This window comes from Geotrypetes seraphini, chromosome 12, assembly GCF_902459505.1.
Source record: "Geotrypetes seraphini chromosome 12, aGeoSer1.1, whole genome shotgun sequence".
Lineage (NCBI taxonomy): Eukaryota > Metazoa > Chordata > Amphibia > Gymnophiona > Dermophiidae > Geotrypetes > Geotrypetes seraphini.
The window spans coordinates 22733904-22755579 of NC_047095.1; the positions used below are offsets into that span (position 1 = coordinate 22733904).

General features: G+C 43.9%; 1 protein-coding gene across 4 annotated transcripts in view; it reads right to left on the bottom strand.

Moving 5' to 3' along the window:
• Positions 1-21676, bottom strand: part of MTF2 (metal response element binding transcription factor 2) — a 126069-nt gene that overhangs the window by 72324 nt on the left and 32069 nt on the right. For 2 of the 4 annotated variants that reach the window (XM_033916832.1, XM_033916834.1), the window contains 2 exons: positions 17762-18216; positions 17009-17207 (listed from right to left, as the gene is read on the bottom strand). In XM_033916832.1, coding sequence (XP_033772723.1) covers positions 17009-17048 — 40 coding nt within the window. In that variant the 5' untranslated portion in view covers positions 17049-17207; positions 17762-18216. Of the gene's footprint in view, positions 1-6165; positions 6248-17008; positions 18217-21676 lie in introns of all 4 variants that reach the window. The other 2 variants (XM_033916831.1, XM_033916833.1) reach the window with 2 other exon arrangements.

Genomic DNA, 21676 nt, shown 5'->3' on the forward strand with positions numbered 1-21676 from the left:
ATGAATAAAGATTTTAAAAAAAAAAATTAAAAAAAAAAAAAACAATTAGAGGTATATTCAAAAATTAAGAAACAACCAAAAAGCACAGTTACTTACCGTAACAGGTGTTATCCAGGGACAGCAGGCAGATATTCTTGACTGATGGGTGACGGCACCGACGGAGCCCCGGTACGGACAATTTTAGAGTGATTGCACTCTAAGAACTTTAGAAAGTTCTAGCTAGGCCGCACCGCGCGTGCGCGAGTGCCTTCCCGCCCGACAGAGGCGCGCGGTCCCCAGTTAGGATAAGCCAGCTAAGAAGCCAACCCGGGGAGGTGGGAGGGACGCAAGAATATCTGCCTGCTGTCCCTGGATAACACCTGTTACGGTAAGTAACTGTGCTTTATCCCAGGACAAGCAGGCAGCATATTCTTGACTGATGGGTGACCTCCAAGCTAACAAAAAGAGGGATGGAGGGAGTTGGCCATTAGGAAAACAAATTTTGTAAAACAGATTGGCCGAAGTGTCCATCCCGTCTGGAGAATTGAGAGAAAATGGACTGGAGAGTCGAAGGGTCGAGAGTCCATTCGTGAGGTTGAAGAATTCTGCTGAGATTGTCTGCTAAGCAATTCTGTTCCCCTTGGATGTAGACTGCCTTCAGGAATAGGTGACGAGCAGTCGCCCAGGTCCAAATCCTTTGAGCTTCCTGACACAAGAGACGGGATCCCGTCCCTCCCTGTTTGTTGATGTAGTACATTGCAACTTGGTTGTCTGTGCAAATGAGAAGTACCTGAGGAAAAAGAAGATGTTGAAAAGCTTTGAGGGCGTAAAACATCGCTCTGAGTTCCAGGAAATTGATGTGGTGTTTCTTTTCCTGGGTGGTCCAAAACCCCTGAGTTTGGAACTCGTTCAAGTGAGCTCCCCATGCATAGGGGGAGGAATCCGTGGTGATGACCAGTTGATGAGGAGGTAGATGGAACAGCAGACCTCTGGATAGATTTGAGGATGTCAACCACCAAAGAAGCGACTGTCGAAGAGACGAGGTCACAGATATGTGTTGTGAACAAGGATCCGTTGCTTGGGACCACTGGGTCGCTAAGGTCCATTGAGGGGTACGCAGGTGGAGACGTGCGAAGGGTGTGACATGTACTGTGGAGGCCATGTGTCCTAAGAGCACCATCATGTGATTTGCAGAGATGGAAGTTTGCTGGAACACCTGCTGACAGAGATGAAGGATGGTGTGAAGGCGGTTTGGAGGAAGAAACGCCCTCATCCAAATAGTATCCAGAATGGCTCCAATGAACTGAAGTCGCTGAGTTGGAATGAGGTGCGACTTGGGTAGATTGATTTCGAACCCCAACAGTCGAAGGAAGTGAATGGTCTGATTGGTGGCCATGTGAACGGCCCGAGGAGAATGAGCTTTGATGAGCCAGTCATCCAGATAAGGGAAGACTTGAAAGTTGTGGGAGCGGAGATAAGCTGCGACCACAATCAGACATTTGGTGAATACCCTGGGGGAGGAGGCTAGGCCGAAGGGTAACACCTTGTATTGGTAATGATGTTGGTTGACAAGGAAGCGAAGATATTGTCTGGACGTCAGATGAATTGGAATGTGAGTATACGCCTCCTTGAGATCGAGGGAACATAGCCAGTCTTCCTGAGAGAGAAGAGGGTATAGAGTGGCAAGAGATAACATCTTGAACTTCTCTTTGACCAGACATTTGTTGAGATCCCTGAGATCTAATATTGGTCTGAGATCTCCGGTCTTTTTGGGTACGAGAAAGTACCGGGAATAAAATCCCAGGCCTTTCTGGTCTTGAGGAACTGGTTCGATGGCATTGAGAAGAAGGAGGGATTGAACCTCCTGAGCGAGGAGGAGGGACTGAGCCTTGTTGGAAGCAGACTCTTTTGGCAGACTTAATGGTGGAAGAGTCTGAAAGTTTAGGGAGTAGCCGTGGGCGATGATAGCAAGTACCCACTGGTCGGAGGTGATTGCTTCCCAGCGAGAAAGAAAAACCTGTAGTCGACCTCCTATGGGCTGAGGTAGAAGACAAGAGGGAGGAAGACTGGCAATGCCCTGGAGAAGAGAGTCAAAAGGGCTGTGTCGGCTTAGGTTGAGGAGCAGGCTTAACAGTAGGCTGTTGTTGCTGACGGGCCTGTTGCTGCTGTTGACGCTGTCTGCGAGGTTGAGGGGGATGAGGCTGAGCCGGTCGAGCAGAAAACCTCCTTTGATATGAAGATTGTTGCCTGAATGGACGAGGAGGAGGAGGTTTCTTCTTGTTTTTCAACAAGGTGTCCTACCTAGTTTCATGGGCGGAGAGCTTTTGCGTGGGGGTATCCATGGACTCCCCAAACAGCTCATCCCCTAGGCAAGGCGCATTGGCAAGCCGGTCCTGGTGGTTTACATCCAGGTCTGAGACACGCAGCCATGCCAACCTTCTCATTGCCACAGACATAGCAGTAGCCCGTGATGTCAGTTCAAAAGTATCATAAATTGAACGGACCATAAACTTCCTGAGTTGCAAAAGACTAGAGGTACACTGCTGAAAAGCAGGAAGTTTACGGTCCGGAATATACTTTTGAAAAGAGGTCACCTGTTGAATGAGATGCTTCAGGTAAAAAGAGAAGTGGAATGCGTAATTATCTGAACGGTTGGCCAGCATCGCATTTTGGTAAAGGCGTTTCCCAAATTTATCCATGGCCTTTCCTTCTCTGCCAGGAGGGACAGAGGCGTATACACTGGCTCCTGCAGATTTTTTCAGGGTTGACTCCACCAGCAGAGATTCATGGGGAAGTTGGTGTTTGTCAAATCCTGGAATTGGAATCACTTTATACAGAGATTCCAGTTTTCTTGGGGCTCCTGGAATCGTCAAAGGAGTTTCCAGATTCTTATAAAAAGTTTCCCTCAAGATGTCATGGAGGGGCAACTTTAAAAACTCTTTAGGAGGTTGGTCAAAATCCAAAGCATCCAGGAATGCTTTGGATTTTTTAGAGTCAGACTCTAAGGGAATAGAAAGGGTGTCTGACATCTCCTTTAAAAATTTGGTGAAGGAGGAGTGCTCTGGCTTAGCAGCAGGATCCTGCACCGATGGTTCATCCTCATCAGATGTGTAATCTTCCTCGGTACCGAGGGGATCATCCGAGTCGTCCCACAAGTCAGGGTCCCGTACCGATTGGAAACGGCCCTGGGAAAGTGGAGTAGATGTTTCCAGTATGCTTAGTCTTGCGTACCGATTTACCTGAACGGGTGGAGACGGTACCTGGGGAATGTAGTACGGTACGGGGTTCAGAGAACGGTACCGGGTCAGAAACCGTAGGAGTAGCACGCCGCTTCGGTTCCGCTGACAGAACAGGCATGGATAAAGATTTGTGCGGTGCCGAAACAGTCGATGTCAATAAAAAAGGCTGATCGACAGACGGCACCGAAGGCTCAGTCGGTACCGATACTGGAAGGTTCGGAGTCAACAGAGCCGGGAGCAAGTGTTGGAGTTGCTCCTTAAGTTGGACCTGGAGGATAGAGGCAATGCACTCATCCAACGTTGGTCCCGATGGCACCGGTACCGGTTTTTTCTTGCTCGGTACCTTCGGTGCCGCCCGACGCTCGGGTGAAGTCGATGCCGATGACGAGGCAGTGACTTCAATGGGAGCGGAGCGCTTACGGGGCCGGCGCTCAGTCTGCAGGACTTGGCTCACTGCATGCTCGACTGGCGGGCCTAGAACAGTAGGGGAAGGCTTCTTAGCCGGCTTACCTACAGGAGTCGACACCGGCGATGTATCTTGCGGTGCCGAGGCAGTCGGAGTCGATTTGGAGGAAGTCGTCGACGTCGATACCGGTGCAACTTCCATAGCGGTACCGAAAAGGATCCGCTGCTGAATTTGACGATTTTTTAAAGTTCTTTTTTGTAAAGAACTACAGCGGGTGCAGGTCTCAGCCCTATGGTCCGGACCCAGACACTGGAGGCACCACTTGTGCGGGTCGGAGAGGGAGATAGGGCGTGCACACCGCTGACACTTTTTGAAACCCGGTGACGGGGGCATGAAGGGAAAAACTGCTGTAGCAAAATCGAAGCCCGAGGCTTCGATGGTGCCAACAGGCCCCGCCGGGGCAGATCGAGAAAAAAAAAATGAAAAATAAAAGATTTTTTTTTTTACACAAACGGTAAATAAAAACGAAAGAAAAATTATGAAGAAAAAAATACGCGCGAGCGGGAAGGCAAGTGATAAGTAGAAAAAAACTTCCAACAGTCGTTGGAAACACGCGTCTTCTTAGCTCCGCGGAATTAAGAAAACTGGGGACCGCGCGCCTCTGTCGGGCGGGAAGGCACTCGCGCACGCGCGGTGCGGCCTAGCTAGAACTTTCTAAAGTTCTTAGAGTGCAATCACTCTAAAATTGTCCGTACCGGGGCTCCGTCGGTGCCGTCACCCATCAGTCAAGAATATGCTGCCTGCTTGTCCTGGGATAATATCTTAATTGAATAAGTTTCACATGCCTTGATTTAATACTTGGTAGAAGCCCTGGTTGAAACAATAGTACTCGTAATTCACTTAAGATAAGTATTTACCAACTTTGAACAGTGAAATTAAGTTTTTGCTTATTCTTTTTGGCAGAATGAAGCCCTGTACAAAAAGAAGGAAAAAATCATAGCCATTAGCTTATCTCAGTTTTAAAGTACTCTTAACCTCCACAGTGATCTTCCTCAGCAATTTCAGTCATCCAAGACTGCTACACTTCAGAGGATTTGTTTGACTAAGGCTGTCTCGTGATGGTGCCATATGATTTCCAGTTTACAATGATCATCATAAGAGCTGCCATACTGAGACAGACTGAAGGTCCATCAAGCCTCAGTATCCTGTTTCCAACAGTTTTCAACCCAAGTACCTCACAAGATTCCAATGAGTAAAACAGATTTTATACTGCTTATCCTAAGACAGGGGTCAGCAACCTTTTTAAAGCAAAGAGCCATTTTATTCTAAATGTTTGACCCAAGATTTACAAAGAACCGCAATGGGTAGAGAAGGGGGGTTGAGATACAACTTTTAATGCAATATGGGTATATATGCATTTAACATGAAAACAAAACTTCAAGTACTTACAGAAAATAAAGAAAAACAATTTGAGACTTTTGACACTGTATTTCCGCACAGAGTTGTTTCATATTCAGTGAGTAGTTAAAAGTCTTTCCTCATGCAGCATATCTCTTTCCACTCCACCCTTCTGCAACGGATTCATGCTGCTTGAAGATAGAGGAGATCTAATTCCCTCCCTCACCTGATCTCTTCACTCTCCCTCCCATCCTGGTTTATAGTTAGGACAGTGGCAGTGTGGAACCTTGGACCACATCTTTTTCTGCCACCAGAGCCACAGTGTTGCGTTTTGAATCACAGTTGCACTACAGGGTCCCACGATTGCAGGAGACCAATGGTCATAGCCATCCACCACATGAATAAGTCTTAATATATATACACATTACATTCCTGAACAGGAAAGTTAAATATTACCTTCAAATTGCTTTCATATTCAACAAGGCACAAATTAATAGAAATGAAAAGAGTTAATTCCTTTGAGCCTAATCAATAAGAATTTTACCATAGAAAATGTAGAAGAAAAATTTGTGGGAATACAAATAAAATTTTCTGGCCAAGCACATATCCCAAGGATCTGCATATCAGAAAAGTTTGAATTAAAAGCATCAAGTCAAAATAAATTAGTCAGGTCCTTAACAGAGTGTTCATTTCCTCACTCTCAGGTGGGAAAGTATACAAAAATGGTTGGGAAACCTAGCCTACACACAATGCCCACTTACCTGCCTATTTGCGTGAATTACTGGATAATGGGGTTCCAAACTGAGGCTGGCCTTTGAAACATAGAAACATGATGGCAGATAAAAGGCTAAATGGTCCATCCAGTCTGCCCATCTGCAGTAACCATTAATTTTTCCTCTCTCTAAGAGTCCCCAACAAACTTGGTTGACCCCTTCTGACAAGAAGAGTATTATCCCATAGGAAGAAAAAGAAAGGGAGAAAACCAAAAGGCTAAAAAAGAGGAGAAAAAGTGTGTATTTTCATAAAACATTTTATTAGTCCTTTTAAAAATATCCTTTGCGCTGCATAATGTATCAGTAAGAAACAAAGAGAATTTGGCATTTGCAAATTTAAAAATTTAAGAGCCAAATTATTTGAACTTGCCTGTTTGTATATCCTTCCAGAGAACCCAGGATTTGGAGCTGTCTTCAAATATGATGAAACAGCTCTGCTTAAATTTGTTTATCTGAAGAAAATGCACACAATTAGTGATAACAACATATTTAAGCTATGTTAACACTTTTATTCTAAGCATGTTTTCCAGGAATTATGAACTGACTGTAAAAATTTATCCAGTTTCTTGTAAAATCCACATATATTACATTACATTACATTAGGGATTTCTATTCCGCCATTACCTTGCGGTTCAAGGCGGATTACAAAAGGTTAATTAAAAAAGTAGAGTTACAATGATTAGCTAGAGAGGTAAGTTGTAGATCTTATAAACATTTAACGTGTTGTTGTGGGTGAGGTGGTTTGTAAAAGAATTAATAGGTGGTCGCAGTGGAGGTTCTTTTGTTATTATTAGTGCGGTAATGGGTAGGTCTAATGTCAGTTTTAGAGTTGCTAAGAGGTCGTGATGTTATTGCTGCTTCAGGAATTTCTTGAAAAGTATGGTTTTTATTTCCTTTCTGAACGTCCTATAGTCTGGGGTGGTCATCAGAAGGTTGGAGATCTGGTTGTCCAATCTTGCGGCTCGAGTGGCTAGGAGGCCGTCGTGTAGTTTTGTTCTTTTGACTTCCTTGATTGGGGGGGGTATGAATGGGGAGTGCGTTTTTCTGTGTCTGGTAGTGGGTGCTTGGATGAGGCGATTGTTCAAGTATGATGGGCTGTCTCCGTGTAGGGTTTTAAATAATATGCAGTAGAATTTGAATTGGATTCTTTCTTGGATTGGAAGCCAATGTGAGTTGATGAAGGCTTCCGTGATGTGATCATGTTTTCTCAATGAATAGATGAGTCTCAAAGCTGTATTTTGGATTGTTTGGAGTTGTCTAATCGTCGTTGCAGGGCAAGGAAGGAAGAGGATGTTGCAGTAGTCCAATATACCTAGTATTAGGGATTGCACTATAAGTTGGAATTGTGTTCTTTCAAAGAATTTTCGGACTTGTCTCAGATTTCTCATGATTGCGAATGATTTCTGAATTGTATATATATAAACAAGAAAATCACATATCTTGATATAAAATAGGTCAGGAGGAGAGGGAGAGAAAAAATCCCAGGTAGCTGAGAATGAAGGTCTATTAAACCAGAATACTAATTCTGGTTCCAACTGAACAGGAAGTCCAAAGGAATAGAAGGAAACAACCAAGTCAAACCATAAATATATAGTGTCTGTTTATATGAAAGTTGTATTATGAACATAATGGAATTCAGTGTGAGTGCATAATTATGATCACCTCTTGTGTATAAGGGTTATTAGAAAAGAAGTGTATTTATTTATGTATCTATCATGAATTTTCTTAGTTTGTTTCATGCTCTATTGAGAGTAAAGAGTAGGTCGGTCTATGCTGGACATTTTTTGTTACATTTTATTAAAGTCTAACTTGCTTTAGGTCCCATTTCTTTGGGAAAAATGTGGTTAGAAGAGGAAAATAAAATTAAGTCAATTTACAAGTTAACAGCAAAAAAAGCAGTAAGGGTCTTCAAAATTGGGATAGCAAGCAGATCTTTATTCCAAGACACAACACTGTGTTTCGGCATAAAAGACTGCGTTGGGTCAATCTGTATAGCCCACTCAGCTCAGTTGTGCGGGACTGCCAAAAGTTAGCATTTTTCATCAATTGCTGTCAGCTTTATAAGCAGCTAAAAATGATATTTCATCCACTGCTGTACACGATGATACCAGCACCCAGTAAAACAAGGGGGTTTATAGCTCAGTGACTATTGCAACTAAGGATCTGATACTTTGGGAAACTTTTTTTTGTAATGCTGTGCTAGTTCTGCATACAAATTTTGAAACAAATCTGAGGCATAATGTTGGAGAGCTTTTTTTTATTCTTATTATTTTAGACCACTTGGTATGGAATGACCCAAGTCTGAGACAATAGTGTCTGATCATTAGCTCCATATCACCTAGCCTGGAGAATTCCCCCAAGATAGGCAGGTGACTCCTTCACAAATCTACGAATTTTATTACCAACTAGTCTTTAAGCCCGTTACATTAACGGGTGCTAGAATATGTGTGTGTGTGTGTGTCTGTATTTCTTTCTTTCTCTCTCTCTCTCCTGTATTTCTTTCTTTCTGTCTTTCTTTTTCCTCGGCTGTCCACCACCATCCCTTGCCTGCTCCCCCTGTCCATTCTCCCTTCCTTTTTCTTCCCCTGTGTCCACACCACCCCTTCACTGGTCCCCTTATCCAGCAGCAGCCCTTCTCCCTTTGTTTTAACTCCCTCCCCTGTCGAGCAGCACCTCTTTCCTGCTCCCCCTGTCCAGCAGTAGGCCTCTCTTCCTTCCCCCCCCAAGTCCATCAGCACCTTTTCCCCTGTCCAGCAGTACCTCTTTTCTGTTCCCCCTGTCCAGCAGTAGGCCTCCCTTCCTTTTTCTGCCCCCCCTGTCCATCAGCACCTCTTCCCCTGTCCAGCAGCACCTCTTTTTTTGCTCCCCCTAACCAGCAGTAGGCCTCTCTTCCTTTTTTTGCACCCCCCGTCCATCAGCACCTTTTCCCCTGTCCAGCAGTACCTCTTTTCTGTTCCCCCTGTCCAGCAGGCCTCCTTTCCTTTTACTGCCCCCCCTGTCCAGCAGCACCTCTCCCCCTGTCCAGCAGCATCTCTTTTTTGCTCCCCCTGTCCAGCAGTAGGCTTCCATTCCTTTTTTTGCCCCCCACCATCCATCAGCATCTTTTCCCCTGTCCAGCAGTACCTCTTTTCTGTTCTCCCTGTCCAGCAGTAGGCCTCCCTTCCTTTTTCTGCCCCCCCCATCCTTCAGCACCTCTTCCCCTGTCCAGCAGCACCTCTTTCCTGCTCCCCCTGTCCAGCAGTAGGCCTCTCTTCCTTCCCCCCCAAGTCCATCAGCACCTCTTTTCTGTTCCCCCTGTCCAGCAGTAGGCCTCCCTTCCTTTTTCTGCCCCCCCTGTCCAGCAGCACCTCTTCTCCTGTCCAGCAGCACCTCTTTTTTGCTCCCTCTGTCCAGCAGTAGGCCTCCATTCCTTTTTTTGCACCTTTTCCCCTGTCCAGCAGTACCTCTTTTCTGTTCCCCCTGTCCAGCAGTAGGCCTCCATTCCTTTTTTTGCACCTTTTCCCCTGTCCAGCAGCATCTCTTTTTTGCTCCCCCTGTCCAGCAGTAGGCCTCTCTTCCTTCCTCCCCCAAGCCATCAGCACCTTTTCCCTGTCCAGCAGTACCTCTTTTCTGTTCCCCCTGTTCAGCAGTAGGCCTCCCTTCCTTTTTCTGCCCCCCCTGTCCATCAGCACCTCTTCCCCTGTCCAGCAGCACCTCTTTTTTGCTCCCCCTGTCCAACAGTAGGCCTCCCTTCCTTTTTTTTCCCCCCGGTCCATCAGCATCTTTTCCCCTGTCCAGCAGTACCTCTTTTCTGTTCCCCCTGTCCAGCAGTAGGCCTCCCTTCCTTTTTCTGCCCCCCCATTTCCATCAGCACCTCTTCTCCTGTACAGCAGCACCTCTTTTTTGCTCCCTCTGTCCAGCAGTAGGCCTCCATTCCTTTTTTTGCACCTTTTCCCCTGTCCAGCAGTACCTCTTTTCTGTTCCCCCTGTCCAGCAGTAGGCCTCCTTTCCTTTTTCTGCCCCCCCCCCCCCCCGGTCCATCAGCACCTCTTCCCATGTCCAACCCATACCTCCTTTATTTTTTGTCTGCCCTCCACCGACATCTGCCTAAAGTCGCTGCGGCCTGCAGGCACCAACAGCCTCTGCGGCCTGCTCCCACTCCCTCCTCGCCGTCGCTGGCCATCCCCCCCCCCTCCGGGAAGCTTCGTTTCCGGCTTCGGCAGCCTCCTGTCTGCGGGTCGCCTGCCGGTCTGTGTTTCGATTCAAAGCCGACGCCGCAGCTCCTCTCTCGATCCCCGCCTGGTGCGGTTCGAGAGAGGAGCCGCGGCGGGCGGGTGAGGAGGGTGAGAAGATGCTGGCAGGTGCGCCTGTGCCCCCCCCTCCGAATCAGCGGCAGCAGTGAGGCAGCACTCTGGCGGTGAGTGACAGCGAGGGGGGAGTTGCTCCGTGTTCTGGCCTGCCTCCATGTTCGAAAATCTAATTCGGAACGGAGGCGCACCTCACGGAGCCAGGAATATATATAGGATAAACCCGAAATACTTGAATACAACTTATATTACCAATTAACTAGTTGGGGAAACTTGCTATTATCTTGGACAGGCAGGATATGTCTTTTCCGTATGACTCCGTTTCCTTATTGGCTCTATGGCCCGGATTCTTTAAATGGCACTGGAAACAAGACAGGAAGAAGATTGACTCATTTGAGGTTTGGTGCTGGAGAAGGATTTTAGGCATGCCGTGGACCATCAGAACAACTAACAAATCGACCGACTATGTTACTCAAAGACCAAATGATGAAGTTACGACTGTCTTATTTTGGTTACACCATCAGAAGAGAGAGATCATTGGAGGGCATCATGCTTGGGAAGATCGAAGGAGCCAGGCAAAGAGGGTGACCTACAAATCAGATGGCTGGATACGTCGAAAACAACCATGGGGATGATGCTGGAAAACTTTTCTGGACTAGCACAAAATCTATTTCTTTTTTAGATCTGCAATTCATCAAGTTGCTAGGACTCGAACACAGGTGCCTAAACCCAATTTTAAAAAATTGAAACTATGGTTTTAACTGAGTTTTAAGGCGCTGGAATCATACTTCTGTAGGTTCTTTAAGCCACCTAATACCACTGTGGGTGTGGCTTTTTAATTAATAGTTGTTATGAGTTGCTTCCAATTTTGAGAAAAGCCGACTTCCAGTCAGAGATGGGTTCTGGTGTCTTTGCCAGGTGGGCTAGGAAAGACATTAAACATCTTCTCTAGGAGAACTGTTCTTTATTTTGTTTCTTTATTTATTTATATTCCGTATATCCTACATCAGGGGTAGGGAACTCTGGTCCTCGAGAGCCATATTCCAGTCAGGTTTTCAGGATTTTCCCAATGAATATGCATGAGATCTATTTGCATGCACTGCTTTCAATGCATATTCATTGAGAAAATCCTGAAAACCCGACTGGAATACGGCTCTCGAGGACCGGAGTTCCCTACCCCTGTCCTACATCAATGAGGATTATAAATTATTCAGGTACTCAAGCATTTTTTATCATCTTATGAAGACCTTGAAATTTGAAAATGCACACCAAAAGGGGTGATCATTACGCTCTATAACTGGTTCATTACACATCTATAACTGGTTGTGATCAGGCCGAGCAGTCATCATCTGTCACTTCATCAGGTCCTCTCTAACCCTCATTGCTTACAGACCTTCGGGCAGCTTCAATTATCATTACCAGTCTCTCCGTTGGTTGCCACCGGTCAAACACCAGTCACCTCTAGCCAATGACCTCTGGTTCTCCAGGCTGCTTCCTTCTGGGTCTTCTGGAAGCTTTCGGTACCATTACCAGTCTCTCTGCTGGTCGCCACAGGCCCCGCTGGTCCCTCACCAGTCCCCATCAGCCTAGGACCTCAAACTCTTCTGCTTGTGGGGCCACTGCCAGTTCTTTAATCCCTGACCTTTTGGGCCCCCAAGGGTCCAGGACATACTTCATCGGTCCCTCCGCTGGTCGTCAAGCTTGAGTACTCTCCAGTCACTCCAAACTCTACCAGGCTCTCTGGGTACTCCTCCTTCCAGACCCACTCCAAGTCCCCTCAATCATCTTCTCCCAGACACACGCCCTGAGGACTCTCCCCGAGGACACCTTCCAGTCACTCAGTCTCTACACTCCCTGAGGACTCTCATAGTTGCTCAGTCTCCTCTCTACCAAGCCCTCTGTCAGTCAAGTTTGAGCCCTTTCTGCACTCCAAGATTTATGGACAGGCCAATCTATAGGCTTACCAAAAGTTAGGTCAAAGTCATTTTTCTTCCCCTCAAGGGTTGCCTGGCTCCCGAAGGAGCTCATTTTCCCTAGATCTCTACTCAGGAGCTGTTCTCTTCAGCACCCTTTTCCACTCAGGGTGAGTGGACAGCTCTCAGGTCTTTTGCAGTTGCTTGTATGTAAATGAGCTCTTTTCCACTGCTCAGACTCCCTCTGCTGGCTTGTGACAGGAACTTCACCCTGTCACACTGGTATACTAGTGTAATCAATAATACTATCTAAACTTGATTATTGCAACCTTATTCTGATAGTTTGCTCTAAGTCTTTGATCTGTCAATTGCAGTTGGTGCAGAATGCAGCTATTAAGCTGATTTTTGGTCTACCTGATCCCCCCCCTTTTATCAAGCTAAACTAGAGGTTTAACGCGGGCTGGTGAGGTAAGTGTTCTGATACTCATAGGAACTCTATAAGTATCGGAGCATTTACCGTGCAAGCCCATACTAAAAACCTCTAGAGCAGCTTGATAAAAGGGGCCGTAAATATGATGGACTTAAGCAACATCTTGGTTTGCATTGGCTTTCTGTCATAACCCATAACAATTTTAAAATTTGCGTTACTATTTTTAAGACTTTATATAGCAAAGCCCATTTCTATTTGTTGAATTTAGCAACCTTATTACAAGATTTTATTATGATAACACTTATAACCTCTATTGTACTTTCCCATATTTAAAAACCTTAAATCTATTAGGCAGCTTTCTTCAATTCAATACCACATGGCCAAAGCTATGGAATCATCTTCATGTTTCCTTGAGATCTTGTAGCCACTCTCTTTTGTTTAGAACATATTTGAAAACTTTTCTTTTTTTGCAAATTTGATCTTTTAAATGATTTATAAACATTATTATATTACTAGTTTTTTAGCCAGTTACATTAACGGGTGCTAGAATAGATGTGTAGAGTTAGGCATATCTTTCTTACTTTCTGTCTTTCTTTCTCTTTTCCTGCCCCCTTTCTTTCTTTCTGTCTGTCTCTCTCCCTAGCTCCCATGTCTGTCTTTCTTTCTGTCTCTCTCCCTGCCCTCTGTCTGTCTTTCTTTCTGTCTCTCTCCCTGTCCCCTGCCTGTCTTTCTTTCTGTCTCTCTCCCTGTCCCCTGCCTGTCTTTCTTTCTGTCTCTCACCCTGGCCTCCTGTCTGTCTTTCTTTCTGTTTCTCTCCCTGCCCACTGTCTGTCTTTCTTTCTGTCTCTCCCCACTGTCCAGCAGCACCCCTTCACTGCTCCCCCTGTCCAGCAGTATACCTTCTTCCCTCCCCCCTGTCCAGCAGCACCCCTTCCTTGCTCCCCCTGTCCAGCAGTAGCCCTTCTCCCTTCCTTTTACCTCCCCCTGTCCAGCAGCATCTCTTCCCTGCTCCCCCTGTCCAGCAGTAGCCCTTTTCCCTTTCTTTTACCTCCCCCTGTCCAGCACCTCTTCCCTGCTCCCCCTGCCCAGCAGTAGCCCTTCTCCCTTCCTTTTACCGTTCCCCTGTCCAGCAGCACCCAATTCACTGCTCCCCCTATCCAGCAGCAGCCATTCTCCCTTCCTTTTACCTCCCCCCTGTCCAGTAGCACCCTTTCCCTGCTCCCCCTGTCCAGCAGTAGCCCTTCTCTCTTCCTTTGACCTCCCCCCTGTCTAGTAGTACCCTTTCTTCCTTTCCTGCTCCCTGTCTAGCATCCACTAGGCCGGGCAGCGTCAGGGCTTTTGCTAGGCCGGCCTGCCTTGCATTATTGAAGTGGGCTGGCCTAGCAAATGACCCGTGGCTGCATAATGAAACCATGGCTGCTGCCACTGCTGGTCCAGGAGTGAGAAGAAGAGGCGTCCTGGCAGCATAGTTAGAAGGCAGAAAGTCAGCTGGCATCGGTGATCGGGGCAGGAAATCAGCTGAGGCAGGCACTGCGAATGCGCAGCACGGACCACGAAGCACGGAGACTGAAGTGCGCATGCGCGCTAAGGGTTTTATTATAGTGGATGTGATTATAATTGCTGCTATAATTCCAGATGAGCTGATCTGACATCTATTTTTACTATAATCCATCAATGAATTGTTTAGGCATAGGTGGAATATAAATGTAATTATAACATATCTAGGATCATTAAACCCCAAAGCACAACAAACCAGAATTGATCTCTCTTTGAATAAGCTCTTATTAGTGGGTTGACTCTTTGAAGGGGGGGGGATCAGTTTCACAATGCCATAAAACTCTTACCACTCTTTGTCCTCCAAAATATTATATACACTTATTTGGACTGATGGGACTGGATTTAGGCTTGGAGGTTCACACTACTAATGTGAGATCTCTACTGAACAGACACCAGAGTAGTTCACAGTGCAGAATTATAAGAATGCCAGTTTAGAACAATTCATAGGACTTATTTTTCTCAATCACAAACATTTCAACAATGGGGGTTATATATACATATATATATACCTCAAAGCAGGTATATATATATATGTATATATATAACCCCATTGTTTTTCAAGTATCACATGGAGGATACATTTTTTTCCATTCAATATAGGGTTTCCCAGAATTACAGTTTTTTGAGGTTAGAAATTTTTCAATATTTGGAGAAATTGCTGGGACAAATGTTTACATTAACTCCAACTGGAGTCTTCTTGAGGAAAATGGATGCTCTCAGGATAATAGGGTTGGAGCTATACTTTTTGCAGTAAAGGCTATAATACTTGGGAAGAAATGTATTCTAAATCATTAGAACATATGAATAGCCACACTGGGTCACATCAATGCTCCATCTACCCTTTTTCCAGCAGCGGTCAATCTAGATCACAAATATCTGACAGAAACCCAAATAGTAGCAACATTCCATGCTATCAATCCACCACAAGCAGTGGCTTCCCCCATGTCTGTCTCAAGAGCAGACTACGGACTTTTCCTCCAGAAACTTGTTGAAATCTTTTTTTAAAACCTACAGTATCTATGCTAACTGCTGTTACCACATCCCCTAGCCTTTGTAATTTTTGGATGAATAAAATATCGATTCACTTTTACCCATTCTACACCACTGAGGATTCTGTAATCATCTCACCTCCAAGCTGAAAAGTCCTAACCTCTTTAGCCTTTCCTTATACGAGAGGAGTTCCATCCCCTTTATCATTGTAGTTGCTCTTCTTTGAACCTTTTCTAATTCCTCTATATCTTTTTGAGTGACCAGAACTGAATGCAATACTCAAGGTGAGATTGTACTGTGAAGCGATCAGAGGCATTGCACTTATATAATTTTGGGTCTTATTTGCCATCCCTTTCCTATTATAAAGAACAAAATGCATATTTCTGAGGCCAAATGGAAAACTATATCACTGAGAATATATCATATTGCGTATGCACCTTCTATTATCCTTAAGATGCTAGTTTGATGGCATTTGACACCATTTTTGTTGAGAAGGATAACAAACTGCTGATACAGGGTGTTGGAGAGGTTATGGAGGCATTGGAACTTTCATACACATGTGGTGGAATTTTCCCTGTTTGCAGGGATTCTGGTTACAAGTTTTTGATTATATTAGTTGGGTAATCAAGGAAGGGATCCCTGTGAACATGGAGACAGCTCTTTTGGGTGGCATAGTGGGGGTATATGAGTATAAGGACAAATTAATGCTATTAGCATTTACAGTAGCACAGATGGTAATTGCCTAACATTGGCAACAGTCACAACTGCCTACTTTGGAAATGGTTTGTTCTCATTTGGGTTGAGTATGTGAACACTATAGACTTTCTGCTCTAAAGACTCACAAGTGGCAACAGTTTATGTCCATTTGGAATACATATTTGGAGGTTGAATTTACTGTGGGTTAGCTAATGTGGATCAAACAGGTCCGAGATTTCATTGTATGTGTACCTTAGAGGTGGTTATGGGGAAGATTATAAGGGAAGGTAAGGGGGTTCTTTTTTACAGGATTGTTATATGGCACAGTTTATTTGGGGGGGGGGGGGGTTTGCTGATGTTTGTTTCTGTATGCAATGGTATTGAAAAGCAAATGTACCATATTGTACCAGCAGCTGTAGTTTTGGTAGCTGACTATATGCACACACTGGTGGTTGCTGTCCCGATGTATTGGGATCTAATTTATTAATATGAAAGTTGTTTGCGTACATTTGGGATCCCAACTTTGACTAGCCACCTATGGTGAATGCTGTAGTAGTATATTTAACAAGCTTATGATAGTGTTTTCTGTAGTGTGTTGATTGTGAAATGTGTGTGATGTATGGTTGAAAGATAGTGTTTGAGTGAATGGTTTTAAATCTGTTACATTTTTGTTTTAATTGTGCACTCACATTGCTACTCCTCCTGAAGAAGTCTTTTTGGCAAAACTAAGGATTGGGTAGAGGAGAACTGTGTATCAGTGAGTGACTAATGGACGGAGCACAGTATCTTTCATTAGATTTAACACTGAGGGGTACATTGTCTTGCTGAGCTACTTTGATCCTTAAATTGGTTATTTGATCCTTACTAGCCAGGATCTCATCTGCTCTTTCAACAACAGATAAGTGCCACTTTTCTTATACCTTTTTGGGGAATAATGGAGTCCTTAAGAAAGGGAATTATAGTGAAAGTAGACGGATAGGGACAGTAAAAATGCAGTGATGGTCCCTGGCTGATCTCTTTGCGGCTCATATGAAGGAGGCGTGGGCACTGAGCACTTTTACACAAACATAATAAGTTTTTGACAAGTTATATCCTGTATGTGAATCGTGTGGATGCCTCCAGGATGAGGTTTGGCAATCACAGCAATAAACATCACTACCACCACCAAACTCATCAGATAGACTCATGAACAACAACAATACTCAATCCAACCCTATATCAGAAATCTCCCACTTAGCATGTTACTCTAATTGACAGCCTTGAATTTTATTTAAAAAAGTTTCACATAAGTCAACATACAAATATGTGATCAAATAGATTTGCTTTGTTTTCACAAGTTACCTTTTTGATCGTTCCAAGATAAAACAAGCCATCTGACCATCTAGCTAGGACATCTTGACCTTCTTCAAATTTACAAGCTGGTTTTTTGACTTTCTGTTCATGGCGTGAAGACAGCTTGGTTGGGGACACCAGGGATTTTTGATTTCGACGTAAGGGAGACCTCTTATGGACCAGTAAATTACCCAACCCTGTAGAGTCTCTGTAAAACAAATGAAAATATATAAAAAGTCAGAGGATCATGTGATAAATAGCCGAGAGAGGACATCCCAAGCAGCAGCTGACTCCTTCGTTTGGCATGTTTCCTCCTTTCTAAGTCTCAATTTCCTATTTTTCTTGATTACCCCTGATCACACCATATTTTTTTGTTCTATTGTATGAAAAAAAGTATCAATCACAAATTCTGGGGGGAATGGGGAGCCATGTGAAGCAGGACCTGGGAAAGCAGTCCGTTCGTGTTGCTTCCATAGCCCTCGATTATAATGTATTCTTCATTTGCTCTTCCATTTTTCTATAATTTTTGAGCGGCTGGTAAAGACTGGAAGCAGCTCTATTCCAGCCCTAGAGGTTGAATAATTATACAAGTTTAAAATAAACTAAGGGGCATAAAGTTTAGCAAAGAAACAGAATTTGAAGATAAGATAGCACAGAAAAACCTGGAAGTGACCTTCATATCCAAGAACTGTCACACTGTCCCATCGAGATGGCATTAGCCATGAAAGACGTTTTAAAGCAATTCATGGCACACATACTTACCCACTTGTGCTTTAAGGTAGGAATTGTTGTTGGAAAGGTAACCCGGATGGTCTTCTCTCTAAACAAGACCACAGAGCGCATAGATGATATAGAGAAAGAGCTTAGGAAGACAGGGAATTTCCTCACAATTGCAGCCCAGAAAACTGAGAAACAAATGCCTGCTAGCCAAACAAGATATTTGGAAAACAGCAGTTATAAAAATCTTAGAATTTTGGGCCTACCAGAGAAGACATAAGGTTTTGCTTGGTGTTAGAACTCAAATATGTATAATGAGCTCATAGTATAAAAAATATCCATGAAACAAAATGACAGCTCCAAAGTCACTTATCTTATTTGTGAATCCATTCCTCAGGGCTGTCACTCAAATATTTTCAAATGCATAGCCCAACCAAGGCCCATGTTTCGCCATTCTAGCTGCTTCAGCAGAAAAGCCTTCGGCAAAAACTTCATATTCTCTATAAATAATAAAATGTGAATCATAATCATTCAACAAAAATATATAAAAATAAATCATCTTTTACTTATTAATGTCCAATTCATGTCACTACAACAAAGGTATTCTCAAAACTGACACCAATATATTAAATAACGCCGATTCTACCAATTAGCCAATCAAAAAGGTAAAATTTGGTCTTACCTGATAGTTTCCTTTCCTTGAGTCCTGTTAAACCAGTCCAAATTGACAGGTTATGTCCTATCAGCAGATGGAGGAAAAGAATCTGAACTCTTCCAGTGACAACACCAATATAAAGAATGAGCCTGGAACCTGTCAATATGCAAAGGCCAAAGCCAACAAAACCAGAAAGAACTTACATATAATTGGAACCCAAACTCCAACAGGAGAACCCTCTGAAAACCAAAGAATTATAGCGCCACCTAGTGCTAGATTCTGAACGTCTTCCCAAAATGCCATAGTCTTCCTGGGAGGGTCCGGGACTCATCTAGCAGGACTCATGAAAAGAAAAACATCAAGACCAAATTTTACCTTCTTTTTCATCCTGCTAGACCTGGAAGACAAGAACCCTACAGAACTGCTCTCCCAAAGGCACTACTGCCTCTAGCCTGAACATCAATCTTGTATTGCTTAACAAAAGAATGCAGAAACTACCTTATTGCCATCCTACAAATATTTTCAGGTCTCCATCCAGGAAGTAAATCCAGCCCTTGTCAAACAGGATATGAAACCGACTGTCAGCTCTGTCCAGTTGGATATAAACTGCTTCTATAGACACCTTAATCCAATACGCAGTAGAGGACTTCGAGGCTGCTTTATCTTTAAATAACCCAAGAAACCAAACTTCATTTTAATTTAATACAGAATTTTATAACTCAATCATCAACCACAAGGCTAAAAAAAACCACAAGGTTAAAAAAAAAAAATGAAATCCCACTCCCAGAATATCTTCTCCCCTCCTAAACCCTCTCCTTTTCCCCTGACTCAACAAGAAAAATATCTTTTGAACTACTTTCTGAAACTTAAATAATCCTGAGTACACTCAAATAGGAGTGTTCCACAATCCTCGCACCATTCCCAAAAAACCAAGACAAATATGTCCTGACCAACTTAATCTCTTTGGATGCTTACAACACCAAAACTCCCAAAGCCACTAACCCACAAATGTCACTGCTGCTCCTACTGCCTCAAATGGGTACTCAAATAACAAGATCTTATCCCCTGAATTACCTATCCGACTTCTGAAGAGAATTCTTCATTTTCAAGTGTGCAAGAGCATTCTGCGAACATCTAGCTTATGAAGTATCCAGGCCAGGGTGGATAAAAATCAATTTTTTTAAAATTAAATTTAAACAAAAATTGGATTTTTACAATTTAAATCAGATTTGTTTGATTTAAATTAGATTTATTTTAATAAAATTATTTTTTGAGGAAAAATCTATTTAAGATACAGTATAGTCCAAAAGTTATTCATCTTGAAATAATGATTAGTTTTTAATTATGTAGAATGGCTATATCTTCATGCAATGTTTACATTTTTTGGTAAATGAATTCTATTAATCCATTCATAATGTCACGGGCATGATTTAAATTAAGTCTTAGGGCCTGTTTTACAAAGTCGCACTAGCAGCTGCCGCACGGTAACGGCCCCAATGCCCATAGAGATTTAAAGGGCTTCGGGGCTGTTGCCGCGCGGCAGCCGCTAGCACAGCTTTGTATAACAGGCCATTAGTAATTTAAATCATGATTTAAACTCTACCTTTCAAAGAACTGGACTGATTAAGGGCCTTTAGGGAAACACAAACAAGGATTCGCACTCTGACTAGGCTTTGCAGAAGGGCATTGATCCTTATCCTGCCCTGCTCCTTCCTTCAGCTACAGAAGAGAGGATGCTGCATTCTGATATCAGATTAAAAAGAAGTGTTCTTTACCAATCCACTAGAAGCTGAAAGACTGAGGAGTTCAACTCCCACTCTCTCAGATCCAAATAATGTTTACTCAAATAATTCACTTGCATGTTGTCCACTCCCACAATGTGGGCTGCTACTACTACAACTACTACTACTATCATTTCTATACTGCTGAAAAGCGTATTCAGCACTGTACATTCAACATGCAATAGATAGTCCTGCTCAGAAAAGCTTACAATCTAATTTGGACAGATAGGACATATAGGGGAGTTTCTTGCAGAAAATGATAGGAAGGACATACCGTGTAAACCCAATCCCAAAAATAAGCCCTAGCATGATTTTTAAAGATTCTCCAATCCCTACCCCTACCCCAAAAATAAGCCCCAGTTAAGATCGACCCCCGAAGCCCCTTCCGAATGTCCCCGACATTCCCCAACTCCATCCCTGACATGAGTGCTGCCCGATTCGCCAGCGGCAGCACTTTCTACCCCTCCATGTACAACATCCCTTCTTAGAACAAAATCTTCCTTGATTTTGCCTTGGCATAAGTTCTACTACTCCCAGGAGGTAGAAGTGCTACAAAGTAGTTTCTTATCACTTTCACTGGGTAAAAAGCAGGGGCTACCCTAGGCATTTGAGACAGATTCTGCAAACTCTAAGGCATATCCCTGTTGAATCTCTAGCACCCATCAGTCTGTGGTGATAAGGGCTGAACCCTGGTGAAAAAGGGAGAGGCAACCCTCAACCTACACCTTTCCAGAGATGATCCATGGATCCTCACTGGGGTCCTTTTCCATGCAGAAAGAAGATGGCGTATCTTCTAGCCATGAAACATCAATGAGGTAGCTGAAGCTCTCTTAGTCTGATGGTACACAGCCCAATTCCTGGTCCAAGACTTAGGCCCCAACCCCCAAGACAGAGACTGGCCACTGTCTTTGGGCAGCTGCTATGACCTAGCCTCACTTAAATCCTTAAGAAGTTTCTCCAAGTTCTCACCAACCAACCAACCACATTTGAGCCACCACCTCCAAAGAGATTACAGACTGGCAACAAATGTAGATAAGCTTATATAGTATATCAGCCAAGAAGGCTACTCCAGATTCAAAGCAAACTGACTCCGCCAAGGTGGGCATCCGCTGTGTCTACCTCAAGTAGGGTTATCACTACATAACTACCACACACCACTCTTTGAATCTTGATTGCCTAAGCACCAAATGCTTACTTGAGAATCAATTCTACCTTCAGGCTGCAAGAATTCTTAGGGTGGAGGTTCCATTCTTAGTCCTGGCCATCAAGTTTTCTGCCTAGGGGAGGCAAAGAAACTTATCCAGATCCTCTCAAGGCAAGAGAGCTAATGGCTTAAACTACTTATCTGATACCTCCTACTCAGCAAGAACCATACTGACACATTGGTTCCTAAGTCTTTTAACCCACCTATAGCTAGGCATATACATCACCTCCAGCTGAGCTAAAAATCACAGCAAATTCCCTGCTGCTCAACACAAATAACCCCTGATGACTCACCAGCAACATCCAACATTGTCCTGCCCC